At 45.8% G+C, this 14,578-nt stretch overlaps 1 protein-coding gene across 1 annotated transcript; it reads right to left on the minus strand.

Moving 5' to 3' along the window:
* Window positions 1-3,625: 3,625 nt before the first annotated feature.
* On the minus strand, window positions 3,626-10,826 carry SLC25A51 (solute carrier family 25 member 51). The gene is given in 3 exon segments (XM_081894672.1): window positions 3,626-6,473; window positions 10,737-10,780; window positions 10,782-10,826. Coding segments are annotated over 3 exon segments (993 nt in total). The 5' UTR covers window positions 10,812-10,826; the 3' UTR covers window positions 3,626-5,554.
* Between the last annotated feature and the right edge of the window lie 3,752 nt (window positions 10,827-14,578).

Raw genomic sequence — 14,578 nt, forward strand, 5'->3', positions numbered from 1 at the left:
GGGGCGGGGGCCCATACCGACTTATAAAAAATATTGGGGGGGCCCAAGACCTCCAAACCGCTGCTGCTGGGGGAACGAAAGGGGCGAGCCCCGGGCTGCCCCGACCTTAAGTGAACCTGTGAGGGCCCGCCCTTTGCGACAGCCGATTGGCTGCCGCCGTGGGCGGTGAATATTAATGAGCTAGGGGGAATCCCCGCTTCTCACAGGCTGACGCCAGCCCCGCGAGATTGTTGATGGGTCGAGAGCCCGCAACCCCACCCCCTCTCTAGATCGGGAGTGGCTTTGTTTTAACTCATTACTGAATGTATTTTAAAAGGTAACTATCATCAAACAAGGAAAATAAAAAATAATTTTCTTAAATTATTGGGGGGGCAGAGCCCCCCCAAACAAATTTTTGAGGGGGCTCGGGCCCCCTCAGGCCCCATGGAGTCGGCACCTATGATGCCTTGTAGTTATCCTCTGTTAGGAAACTAGTGCTCTCAAAATGGAACATGCAATATCCCCCTGTCTTGGTTTTTTCTTTTTTAATTGAGGTGCAAAAATTCATAGTGAGAACATTTTCAGGTTAATTTTACTCTGGCTTAGTAGAAACTAACATTGTCCTCAAGAAAGGAAAAACTTTCCATCCCTCAGTTAAGAGAAAATTCATACCGAAATAGCTAACTTGTTCCCCGGTTATAAAACACAGCATTGAGAGCAATGCCTATTTTATGCTTATTTATTCAAAGTTCCTTAGAAATCAGTGGCTCATTCTAAGAAAACATGCATGAAATCTGGATGAAAACTAAGTTATGGGTTAATGCCAAGTGTTTTATTGTTGGGTTGACCTTGCATTATTCCTATACATTTATATATTGGGACACACAACTAAAGCTTTAGCAATTCTGTTTGTGATTTTGAAGTGTGAGATGTACAAACACATATGCTTTGAAAGCATTGTTTTGTCACCTTTTAATTCCTGCAGAATGTTGTTGTTGTTTAGTCGTTTAGTCATGTCCACCTCTTCATGACCCCCTAGACCAGAGCACTCCAAGCACTCCTGTCTTCCACTGCCTCCCGCAGTTTGGTCAAACTCATGCTGGTAGCTTCGAGAACACTGTCCAACCATCTCGTCCTCTGTCGTCCCCTTCTCCTTGTGCCCTCCATCTTTCCCAACATCAGGGTCTTTTCCAGGCAGTCTTCTCTTCTCATGAGGTGGCCAAAGTATTGGAGCCTCAGCTTCATGATCTGTCCTTCCAGGGAGCACTCAGGGCTGATTTCCTTCAGAATGAAGAGGTTTGATCTTCTTGCAGTCCATGGGACTCTCAAGAGTCTCCTCCAGCACCAGAATTCAAAAGCATCAATTCTTCGCGATCAGCCTTCTTTATGGTCCAGCTTTCACTTCCATTCCTGCAGAATACCATAAGCCTAAAGAGGCATGCTTGCCTGGCCAGAAGCAAATTAACTAGCTATATTTCGGAAGAACAGCAAAACCTATAGAACGTTTACCAAAAACCACTGCTAATGTAATCTGAAGCTGGTAGCTGTTCTGCTGGTCCAGGGAGCACAGTATTGAGCAGATGGTGCACTTTTTAAAAAAACCCACTAGAGGTCATACTTAATTCTCAGCCTGCTTAGAATTGTGGAGCCGGGATTCCAAAGGGAATCTAGTCCAACCTTACTAAGAAAGCACATTGCAACTCCAATTTGCAAGCAAGTTAGTCATCCTCAATGAGATGGCCCCTAACTAACTTGTTGCACTGATATCAAATGGGCTCAAAATGACCAGAAATGAAAAAATGCAAATATTTAAAGTTTGTCGATTGCACCAACTTCACCATTCACATTTTAAAAGCAAGGGGTTCTGCCCCCCCATTTAACCTTGGTGAAACTATCAGTAAGCATGGACAAGCATTCCTGAAAGACAATTTGATGACCACAATTGTACATTACAGAAAAAGATCAGGTGTGCGAATGTTAGATTTCCCAGAGGGCACTCTCCATTCAAAATTGTGACACCCAATAAAACTCTCTGTGAAATGGGTATGCACCATAGAACATACCAGATACATACATACATACTTGCACTCTGACGTGCTTTCAAACTGCTAGGTTGGCAGGAGCAGGGACCGAGCAATGGGAGCTCACCCCGTTTTGGGGATTTGAACCACCGACCTTCTGATCGGGCAAGTCCTAGGCTCTGTGGTTTAACCCACAGCGCCACCTGCGTCCCTAAGTAAACTCTAAGCTTTACCTAAATACCCATTCCATGGTTTTGATGGCAGCAAATAGATCTCTGCATTCTCCAGAGTGGAGCTTTTCCAAGTACTGAAACAACCAGTTTCCACAATTAGGAGGCTTAGAACCTCAGTGACCTGCCGTGATAGGTTTGTGGCCTTCTTTTTGGATAAAATCACTAATGCCTAGCCAGACCTTGATGCCATCAGACTCAACAGCAGAAGATCCAGTCTCATCATATAGTTTTGGAACTTGCAGCAGCCACAGCATGAGACTGTTATCAATGTCCATAATCACAGCTAGCTTTGGGAAACCAGAAGAAAATGGATGCATCTGTTTTGCTGAATGTCTTCTTTCTTCTCTGGCAATCATCTGTAGCTGAGTAAGATTGTCTTACATATAAGGTTTTAAAAATGGGTCCGTGACTGTGGAGGCCAATTCTGGATCCACACATCCTTCCACAGTGGAGATGTTTCCAGCAGGAGTTGATCACGATGTGGATTTGCCAAGCGTGCCTTCCTCTTAGCACCTTTCTCCCTTTCATCCTGACTTTGAGCATCTTCAAAGCCCACGACACCTTTCATAAAGGCTGTTCTCTAATTGGAGCACTCGCAGGCCAGCGGTTCTCTCTTGTTGGTGTTAATACTACATTTTTGTATATTTGCCTTGAGAGTCTTTGAACATCTTTTGTTGACCACCAGCATTATGCTTACTTATTTTAAAGTTCGGAATAGAGTAGTTGCTTTGGAAGACGAAATCCAGCATCGCCTGAGCTCTGTGAGTGCAGCTTTCTCCTGATTGAAGTGCAGAGTGTTTGAGGACCAGGACATTCGCAGGGAAACCAAAATGCTTGTTTACAAAGCTATTGTACTACCAACCTTCCTGCTGAATGTAGCCAAGGCCTTGTTGAGCGAGGGCTGTGTTCTTACTTCAGCGAGGCTGTAGCGAGATTTGAACCCCATGGGGTTCACTGCCACTGGGCAAGAGGCAGACATTTACCATGGTGGTACCTAACTCTTGTGTTACTGCCCAGCTGATGGCTATGGCTATTATTACGGAGAATGTTTCCTGTGACTGTAATCCTAAATATGGTAGTATAGTCTCTACTCCGCCATGCTGTTATACAGAATTCCGCACCCCAAAACTCACTTGTGGACATTATGCTATTTATGCAATTATTTTCTATAAACTTAGAAGAAAAAAGGGACGTCTGAGAACAAGAACAGTATTCCTCATTGCCTTCCTTTTTCAAGTGTTCAAGATACTTCTAATCTCACATGGACTAAACTTGTAAGATAATGTTTGAAAAATGCTAGTCTACTTCATTGCAGCAAATAAATTCATGTTTGTTTATTCCATCAAAAAAATAAAAAACACACTGGTAAAATCAGATTTTACCAGCTAAACATTCCAACAGACATTTTATTTAAATGCAGATCATCACAACATTCAAAATATCAAACATTCTTTCATTTTGTGCTTGGCAATCTGTGAGGCTAAACAGCATACACTGGTACAGTACAAGAATCAAGAAATAGGATAAATAGGTTCACAAACTGCTGTTGAAGGGCAATTTTCAGGTTGACAACAGGCAACATAAAGTAAAAAACAAAAAACACCACACCATCTCAGTAGTGAGATATTAGTTCCACTTTAAAAAAAACCCTCACTCTGAGGATAAACGCTTGGAGGATTATCAATTCAGCTAGGGAAAGCTTTCCTGTGTACCACAAATAAGGAAAATATTAACTCCTATTTGCATTAAAAAAAACAAAACTATACAAAATCATTTCACCCTCCCCCACCCCATTAAGAGCATTATTTTGATATTCAGACATGCTTTCCTCTCCGACTTGAAACCTTCTAGGTTGCTTCTCTTCATCTTTTGCTTCTTACCTGAATTCCAATGTACGGAAAAATGTTTATTAGCATGATTGAATAAACACAGAAAATCAGCTTGCAGAAGCTTATGTCCTTTTTACATACATGCATGGTCCTTCGTACCAAACTATGGGCCAGTTCGCACGCCTGATGCGAGTTTTACATATATATATATTTATATGAAGCAAGGTCTGAGTCAACAACTTCTCTGTTGTAAAGTGAGTGGACGGATCTCATGAACTGGACCTACCTGTATTGATTCTATACTGAATGAGATACAGGTGAGGGAGCCGTGCATGAGGCACATTCCCAACATAAAACAAGCCTGAGCAGCGTGTGAAAGGAGCTATTTAAATTCCTTTTTCAACCACTGTGAAAGAGCCTGAAAATTGCAATACCTGGGTAAGTCATTTTCATTCAAGCACACAAAGCCTTGCTTAACTAGAGCATTCAAAGTTTAGGTGACAGAACATAACATTTCAGATCCGAATACCAATTAGCCAGAATTGTAGAAAGTATTAACAAATAGACCACAACCCACCGAAAAAGCTAAAGCAGTTTAAATATCACCGGGGGGGGGGGGGAGAGAATTCAATGGGGAAAATGCATAATTTTGGTTGGATTGCACCAATTGTCATTCGCACCATCCTTCCTAAAGCAACCCTTCAGAGAAGTATATTCACTTGCAACAAAACTTAGTAGTGTAAAGAGCCACACAAAAGACCACATTGACAAGTCAGGTGGCAGTGTAACATGAAGGGCACTTAAAAACTTTTCTCACCTTTCCAGCAACACACACACACCTATTTATTTTTAAACAGATACTCCCACTGCTGAGCTTACAGTGAATTCAGTTTCTGAAATTTAATACGAAATCTCGACAAGGTGTTGCTTTGCATCAACAGTCTAGCAAAAGCTATTTGACAACTTTTACAGAACCTTAAGGTTTGGGGGAAAGGATTTCTCTTGAAAATTTGGCAGTCTCTGCTCAAGGAAGAATAATTTTTTAAAAAGTGGGGAAGGGGAGACTTGAAACATCTTGGGAGTTTATTACAGCATGCCACTGTTTGTTCCGAAAGGGCCAAGCGACAAATTAAATACCAGTTTTCCGCCCATTTACACATTTCTTCAAAGTGCATTCTCTGGATCACCAGGAGTGTGAGAACAGTTGATGGTGATCTGGAGCAAATGAATCCATCTTCAGGCATATCCGAGGAAACTTTTCAAACAATTGCTCTAGCGGTACAGTTCGCTCGCACCCACAGATTGAAAGGCCATTAATATGACTGAATACATTTTGAGCTAAGTAGGCACTGTTTAAAACTGGCATCTTTACCTACGGATTAACTATTATGCTGGAGTTCAGTGTTATTAGTGTGTTTGACTTCTCCCTGGAAATTGACAGTTCTGTGTGTGTCTGGCGTCCAACTGAGAAAATGAACTTTACAAGAACTTTTCACAATAATTTGAGCAAGAATTCATATGTCGCATTGATTATTCCCCAAGAAATCAGAGACCGGTGATAATTCAGATGGGCGCCTCGGAAGAGGTGCGTCAGTTTCCTGTCACGCTCCAGCCAAATCTTCATGAAAACCTTGGGAAAAGACTGGAATTCCCCACCGATCTGTGACTGCATGCGAGCTTTTACTACGTTCAGTGGGAAAAAGAGGAACCCCAGCATAGCGCCCAACAGGCCTCCACAAATAAAATCATTGATCAAGTGAGTACTGTAAGTTGTGGCTTCAGGCAAACACTGCTTGATAGGTCCTCTGAGACCGAAGAAGAGGGCATTGCTAGGGCCGTTCCGGAGGAGGATTGGCACTAACCCCCGGTAATATTCCCTGGCCCCATGGTCTCGGAGAACTCTGAACGCCTGGTAAGTGTTTGTAAATTTGTCGTGGTGTTTGTAGTCCTGCAGAAGTGTCTGGACGCGCTCAAAGGGGGTCAGGACCGCTTCCGTGGTCCCAGCAAGCACGGCTGCCAAGCTACGGGTCAAAATTTCAGGCGCGCTCATGTGCCTCAGGAGTACGGAAGAGAGGTCCTCATAGAGGCCGAACATGATTGCCAGGGTTGTGCTCTTCTGCATGAGCGGTGGAAGGATCCCACGGTACAGATTCCTGAGCCCGTCTTTCTGCAGCTGACGTACCGCATCTCTGGTTCGTACGCCGTACAACTGCTGCCGAAAGAGGACTTTCTGGACGGGGAAGGTGACGGCGACATTTGTGATGGCTGCACAATAACCACAGAAGTAATGTTTGCCTGAGCTAACTTTTACAATGCGGTGACCGACTTGGTCTGCCGTTGATTTGTTCAGGACAAGGTCTTTTGAATCCATCATGCTGCTTGTTCTGCCTTCACAGTTGACTTCTCTTCTCCTACAGAAAGAGTGAACAAAGCTGTACATAACTCAGCTTAGTTTTATGTACTTTGCTACGCATTTCTTCCCCCTGAAAGACCCCAACTACCCTAAACACTGAGTAAAGGGGGAACACCTGGCTTTAAAAACATTGAGGACATGTCTGAGCCAAAATCGGCTGGCTATGAAAATGGATTAAAACTAATAGAAGGTTGAGAAGGTGATCAAAGAAGAAGAATGAAGCGGTAACATCAGGAATTTAATGGACATATGCTTGCAACGGGACCGTATTTTTTGCTCTATAAGACTCACTTTTTCCCTCCTAAAAAGTAAGGGGAAATGTGTATGGAGCGAATGCAGGCTGCGCAGCTATCCCAGAAGCCAGAACAGCAAGTGGGATTGCTGCTTTCACTGCGCAGCGATCCCTCTTGCTGTTCTGGCTTCTGAGATTTAGAATATTTTTTTTCTTGTTTTCCTCCTCCAAAAACTAGGTACGTCTTGTGGTCTGGTGCGTCTTATAGAGCGAAAAATACAGTAATTACTTTTTAGGCAAATGTATTGAATTTAAAAAATTGGGTGGATTTGTTTAAATTTGAAAACTCACCCCCCCCCCACACACGCATATATGGACATGTCTGGGCCAACTATTTTCCCCGTAATAGTATGAACCGCCCTGAAAATATTTATATTGAAGTCAGCAAAGAAAAGTTTAAAGTAATTTTTAGTAGTCTAATCAGCTTAGGCAATATTCACCTCATCCCATCTCAACTGACACCCCATGTCTGGATTTTTTAGGATGGAATTTAATTCCTGCATTTCGCACAGCACTATCTTAGGTCCACACAAAGTTAATTTCAGGTTTCTCTGGCAGGGACCATTATCATAAAATTAATAGTGCATTTAATTACTGAAGGTAACTGGGAAGAAAAGTTAAGTCTTCCATGGACAGAAAACATGTATAATGCAAACCATTCTCTTCAAAAAGAAAAACAGAACCCTGCAAGCCTAGTTCCCTTTCTTACTGCTTGCTATCTTCTTTTATCTACTCGCACTTCACTCAGCTCAGCAAACAGATAAATTGCTTCCAAGTTTCACCAGAGTTCCCAAACAGTTTCATTTTCTTACTTTCTTCTTGCAGAGCTCTGGGTAAACAACTTTCTCCAAATAATCACTTTCACAAAGAAGGCAGGGTCTTAAAGGGCATGTTAAAAAGAGAAGCACTGGGAATGTTCGTGTACTTTTTGGGCAGTATCTGGAGTGGCAGAAAGTGGGAAAGGGAGAAATGGCTGGTCCAAGATGCTCTACTCTATTGCACAGGCTAGTAACAAGATTATCCAATGCGACATAACTTGAGGCTTGGGTACCTGGAAGAATCTCTGCTTCCACCTCAATCTGTCCTTGCATTATAATCAACTGAAGAGGCCCTTCTGTCAACTGAGATGAAGTGGTTAGAAACCAGAGAGTGTGTCTCCCCCCCCCAGCGACACCCCACTTACAGAACTGTACCCCCAAGGTAGTTCAGCTGGTGGCAACCGGTGCAAAGTTCGTTTACTATCTAAGGAATTTTTCTCATCTACAAGAGTCTACCCACATAGCAACCAAGTATTTGCATCTGGTTAAAAGAGTTGGGGCCTAGCCAGGAAAAGCTCCAATGTTTCACCGTTTTTATTTAAACCGACATCATTTTCCTTTTAAACAGCTCCGCCAAATCCATTGCTCATTCTTTTTCAATGTTTAAAATGTAACAGACAATAACAAATCTGCATTGCAGAATCACAGACTTGAAGATTGGGATCTTTCACCCAATGTGGGGTTCAAATCCATGGCCCTGAGATGAAGAGGCTCATGCTCTGCCAACTGAGTCATTCTTCATATATTCTCGAACTAAGCAGATCACTATTGCCACCAATCATGTGATAAATATATTTCATTTTCTGTGCATCAGGACACAAGTTGCAGGAAACTGCTGCTGGTGCGTCTTAAATCTTGCAACCCATGCAAGCACGTTCCTGGTTGACTGAACAGAAGCAGCCGTCAGCATTTTAAAACTGCCACTTTATTTTCCTCAGTCTGTTAAGTTCTATTTCCTTGCAGCAGCCTTCATCTGCCACAGATTCCTTCTCCATTCCCCAGTCCAAGGGTCGCCAACCTAAGGCCCAGGGGCCACAAGTGGCCCATGGGGGTCGTTTAACCGGTCCACGAGCCGCCCCCAAACCAAGCAGCCTGCTCAGTGAGTCCCCGCGCACTGTGCTAAACTGGCGCAGCACGGCACGGGGACTCGCTTCTGTGGTGCCGGAAATCACGTCTGCGCCGATGCAGACGCCGGAAATCTGGCTCATAGAGGTATCTCCGCTGGAGTGAACCAGCCCAGGCAAGGTAAACCTTGCCAACTCCTGCCCCAGCCTCTGCCCTCCTCCTGACAAGTGGTTCTACAGCTGTTCTCTTTCTCTTTCCCCTCCTGAAATGGGGAAGGAACCCAGCCGTTTTGTTCCAAACGCCTCTTTTCATCCTTTGGTGATGAGACTGCATATACACTAGACCTTCAAAGCACATCCTTTCCCTCAAAGAATTCTGGGACCTGTACAGTGGTACCTCGGGTTACAGACGCTTCAGGTTACAGACTCCGCTAACCCGGAAATAGTATCTCGGGTTAAGAACTTTGCTTCAGGATGAGAACAGAAATCGTGCTCCGGCGGTGCAGCACCAGCGGGAGGTCCCACTAGCTAAAGTGGTGCTTCAGGTTAAGAACAGTTTCAGGTTAAGAACGGACCTCCGGAACGAATTAAGTTAACCCGAGGCACCACTGTAGTTTACTCTTCACAGAGTTACAATTCTCAGCAACCCTCTACAAACTACAGTGCCCAGAATTATTTGGGGGGAGGGAGGGGGAATGTGCATTAAACTGTGCACACAGTCTGGCCGGTTTGTGAAGAACTGAGCTGCTGTGAGGAAGGCAGAAAAATCCGACCAACTACTTTTGTGGAAAGATTTGAGTGTGCGATTCTTTTTAGCCCTGGTGTGGAAAGCCAATGCCCTCTGTGCTGGTGCTGAATTGAATTTTTTATTATTACGGTCACAGACCAGTTCCGGCTCGCTTACAATATCAGGGAAATCATAAAACACAACAGGAATACATTAAATTGCAATTGGGTATAACAGAGGTGTATATAAGATTTTGCATGTCTGGACCTTATGACTCACCCGCTGAAAAGTGAATGTGAGTACCGACCGGTTAAGTCATTGTATTGAAAATCCTCCATTCACATGCATATATATATATATATATATTCTGTTTCTCCTCCCCTCCCTGCACCCCACACCCTCAACCAAAGTTCTTTTGCCAGCTACTTCATGGGTACCAAGCAGCCTGAGCCCTGCAAGTTGGCAGGAAGGAAATCCTCTTCAAATTCATTTGGGAATCAAAATATTTCTCTTTGAGGTTCCCTCCCCACAAATGTATTATATGTATTGCTAACACACGTCTACCATAACAAACACAGGAAATGTCCCTTATGTGCATGAAAATATGTGTGTTTGTGCATGAAAATATGTGTGTTTGTGCACGAAAATATGTGGGTGGGGGTTGGGGGGTGTTCCCACACACTACTTATTATTAGTAGTAGTAGTAGTATTTCAGCAGCCCTGCCCCTGCAAACATCATCATCATCATTATTATTATTATTATGCCAACTCTGCCCCTGCGCCCTTCAAAGCAAAACATTATTAATTATTATTATTACTATTATTACTACTATTATTTTGCCAGCTCTTCCACTGTGCCTTTCAAAACGAAACATTATTATTATTATTAGTAGTAGTAGTAGTAGTAGTAATAGTATTTCACCAGCCCTACCCCTGCGCCTTTCAAAGCAAAATGTCATCATTACTATTATTATTATTATTGCTGTTGTTATTTTGCCAGCTCTGCCCCAGTGCCTTTCAAAACGAAACATTATTATTATTATTAGTAGTAGTAGTATTATTTCACCAGCCCTACCCCTGCACCTTTCAAAGCAAAATATTAACATTACTATTATTATTATTATTATTATTGCTGTTGTTATTTTGCCAGCTCTGCCCCTGTGCCTTTCAAAACGAAACATTATTCTTATTATTTCATATTTTGCCTTCCCAAACAAAAGAGGATCCCGACCTCTCCTCCGCAACAACGGCAAAGCAAAACACCCCCCGCAACCCGGAGGCGAGACCGCGAGAGGAAGGCGGCAGGAAAGCAAGGGAGCCCCGCCTTGCAGCCAGAGGTCCGGAAGGGCCTTGGCCTTACCCTTGCCCGAGGTCAGCAGGCAGCAGCCACCTGCAGGAGGAGGAGGAGGGAGGAAGGCCCGGCCCGGGTCCCCATCTCGCCTTCCTCCTCCTCCTCCTCCTCTAACCACTAGGCGCTCCTACCCCCGAGCCCAGCTGACTCCACACTCACCCGCCGGGGCTTCATGGCGGCGAAAGGATGCCCCGAATCGCGCGCGCGCTCACGTGCACACGTGCACACGCGCGCGCGTCCGTCCTGCAGCCCAGCCCGGCCCCGCGCGCGCGCGCGAAGGAAGGCTCCCGCTCTCGGCAACTGCTCTGACAGCGGCAGCCCCGCGGGAACCGGCCGGGGAGCGGGACCTTCGCCACGCCCTGACGCAAAGACGCGTGACGTCAGGAGGAGGAGGAGGACGGCGTTCACGTGACAGGCGCCGCCTCTGCCACTCCCCCCCACACTCGGAAAGCGCATGCGCGGAGAGGGGTTCGAAGGAGCGCCCCCTTCCGGCTGTTCGAGCAGGGCAACTTTATCTGTATTTACTTCGTAGGATCTATAACCCGCTTGGTTTGCGGGTTTTCTGAAGGCAAGCAGCCCCAAAGCGGTTTACACACAAAATAGGAAAAGGGAAATTCATATTTTTTAAATATGCGTTTCTGTTAAAAGTTCCTCTTCGAAGCTTTCAAGTCGCAGAATCACTCAAACAAATCGGTCATATTCAGAAAGACGCATCACCGCTGCAGGCAATATGGAAAATAAAGTACCTGTTAATGTGACTGTTATGTACTGAAGTTCTCACCCTGGGCCAGCAGAGGGATACTGTAGATAGTCTTCACTCAGGTCCACATATGCAAATAAGGGATTGAAAGTGACGTTCAGTGATTGGATAGTTACAGAAAGTGGTCACTGTTGCGTTGTAGTGGAGCTCTATATAAGCAGGCTGGCTGAACCCTTCAGTTCTGTTCTGGCCTGTGAATAAACAAGAGCTGTTTGAAGAATCGCTGTGGCGTCTGATATGTTCATGCACAACTTAGCAGTGACACCTACGCAAAAGTTTTGTTCATATACAGTGGTACCTCGGGTTACAGGTGCTTCAGGTTACAGACACTTCAGGTTACAGACTCCGCTAACCCAGAAATATTACCTCGGGTTAAGAACTTTGCTTCAGGTTGAGAAGAGAAATCATGCTCCGGTGGCGCGGTGGCAGTGGGAGGCCCCGTTAGCTAAAGTGGTGCTTCAGGTTAAGAACAGTTTCAGGTTAAGAACAGACCTCCGGAAATAATTAAGTACTTAACCCGAGGTACCACTGTACTATGCAAAAGAATGAAATTCTACTGTCTGTCCTAAACCTCCATCCTCTCTTCCCACTTCTCTTTCCCCAGAACCCATCTTTTAAAACATGTTGGCATCAGTCCTTCTCGAGAGACAATGGAGTAGGTCTCTAGGGGTGAAGTCAAACTGGTGTTATAGCAGCACCAAAATGTCCTTCCCAAGGCGCAAGCCTGGGCAGTGTGTACAGGTAAAGGACCCCTGGACAGTTAAGTCCAGTCAAAGGCGACTATAGGGTTGTGGTGCGCATCTCCCTTTCAGGCCGAGGGAGCCAGTGTTTGTACACAGACAGCTTTCCGGGTCATGTGGCCACCATGACTAAACCGCTTCCGGTGCAACAGGACACCATGATGGAAACCAGAGTGCATGGAAACGCCATTTACCTTCCCGCCACAGTGGTACCTATTTATCTACTTGCACTGGCGTGCTTTTGAACTGCTGGGTTGGCAGGAGCTGGGACAGAGCGACAGGAGCTCACCCCATCGCAGGGACTTGAATGGCCAACCTTCTGATTGGCAAGCCCAAGAGGCTCAGTGGTTTAGACGACAGTGCCACCTGTGTCCCTGGGTGGTGTGTATGGAGGTCCTGGGCTGCTGAGACCTTGCTCTTGGCCTTGCTGATGTGGTCCAAAGGAAAGCAGAGCCATATGTTTGGCAGCAGGAATTGCCACCATCCAACCGTCTTAGGGACTCCATCCAGATTTGTGTTGGGTTTACTCCTGAGCCTTTTCTTCTCCCTAAAATATCCCACAAGGCAGCAGAGGTTTAGGATCAGGGTTTTCCATCTTTTAGGTAAGCTACCTTCCCAGGTTCACAGGCCCCATCTGTCCTTCAATTCCCTCCCTCTACAGCAAGTGCAGAAACCTTCTTGACCATTGGACCCACTATTGGTCTTGTCTGCTCAATCTGCTGGAGCCTGTCTTTGCATGTAGTAAAGGTAAAGGTAAAGGTAAAAGGACCCCTGACCATTAGGTCTAGTCGTGACCCACTCTGGGATTGCGGTGCTCATCTCGCTTTATTGGCCGAGGAAGCCGGCGTACAGCTTCCGGGTCATGTGGCCAGCATGACTAAGGCGCTTCTGGCGAACCAGAGCAGTGCACAGAAACGCCGTTTACCTTCCCGCCAGAGTGGTACCTATTTATCTACTTGCACTTAGGGGTGCTTTCGAACTGCTAGGTTGGCAGGAGCAGGGACCAAGCAACGGGAGCTCACCCCGTCGCAGGGATTCGAACCGCCAACCTTCTGATCGGCAAGTCCTAGGCTCTGTGGTTTAACTCACAGCGCCACCCGCATCCCCTTTGCATGTAGTGGAAGTCCCTAACTCCTGAGGGTTTGAGACCCATCGGCTTCCCTCGCCTGGTTTAGCCGGCCAGTCCATGCCTTCTCCTGAGGTGTACCAGGAAAAAAACACGCCAAGAACTCAGGCCAGTGTAAGCTTCAATAGTGGGAGTGATCCCTACTCTCAAATCAATAGTCAGTGGTAACAAATACTAGTCCATTCAAAAGCATGTATTCTGAAAAGGATCACAAATTCAAATAGACAAATAGACTACAAACTCTAACAGAGACTACAAACTCAAACTCATAAAGTCACCTCCCCCAAGGTGTGGCTGCTGTTGCATGCTGGCAGCTTCTGGAGCCACAGATGAAAGGTGAATGTAGCATGGGGAACAAAGGTGGACCAACTACCCCAGGAGGAGCATGACGTTTTCCCCACTCCCCCTTCTGTAACACCCCTTAAAAGGTAAAGGGTAAAGGGACCCCTGACCATTAGGTCCAGTCGTGACTGACTCTGGGGTTGCGGCGCTCATCTCGCTTTATTGGCCGAGGGAGCCAGCATACAGCTTCCGGGTCATGTGGCCAGCATGACTAAGCCGCTTACAGTGGTGTAGCGTGGGTTGTCAGCACCCGGGGCAAGGCAAGTAATTTGCACCCCCTAACCTGTGGATTTGCGCCCCCTAACCCTAACCCCCAGATGTTGCGCCCGGTGCGGCCAGCCCCCCCTGCACCTCCCACGCTACGCCACTGGCTGTTTACCTTCCCGCCGGAGCGGTACCTATTTATCTACTTGCACTTTGACGTGCTTTCGAACTGCTAGGTTGGCAGGAGCTGGGACCGAGCAACGGGAGCTCACCCCGTAACGGAGATTCGATCCACTGACCTTCTGATCGGCAAGTCCTAGGCTCTGTAGTTTAACCCACAGCGCCACCCACGTCCCGTAACACCCCATACACCCCTTTTAAAACTGACAGAAGTTAAAATACTGTAACAGATTAAAAGTTACTTTGACTTTACTAAGCATCTGGCTGCATAGGCTTGTCTTAAACAGGAATGTTTTGAGCAGGTGCCGAAAAGATTGCAGCAAGAGTGCTTGCTTGATCTCAACGGGCAGAGTGCAGGTGTTGCAACACTGAACGATCAAGTTCTTACAAATGTGGAATGGGTATTTATGTCACCTGTAGTGGTGCCAATTCTGAGCTGGCGCATGTGAGGTAAGGAGGTCTCGTAGGTAAACTGGTCCCAAGTTGTTAAGGGCTTCAT

This window comes from Podarcis melisellensis (genome assembly GCF_964234715.1).
Source record: "Podarcis melisellensis genome assembly, chromosome: 17".
Classification (NCBI taxonomy): domain Eukaryota; kingdom Metazoa; phylum Chordata; class Lepidosauria; order Squamata; family Lacertidae; genus Podarcis; species Podarcis melisellensis.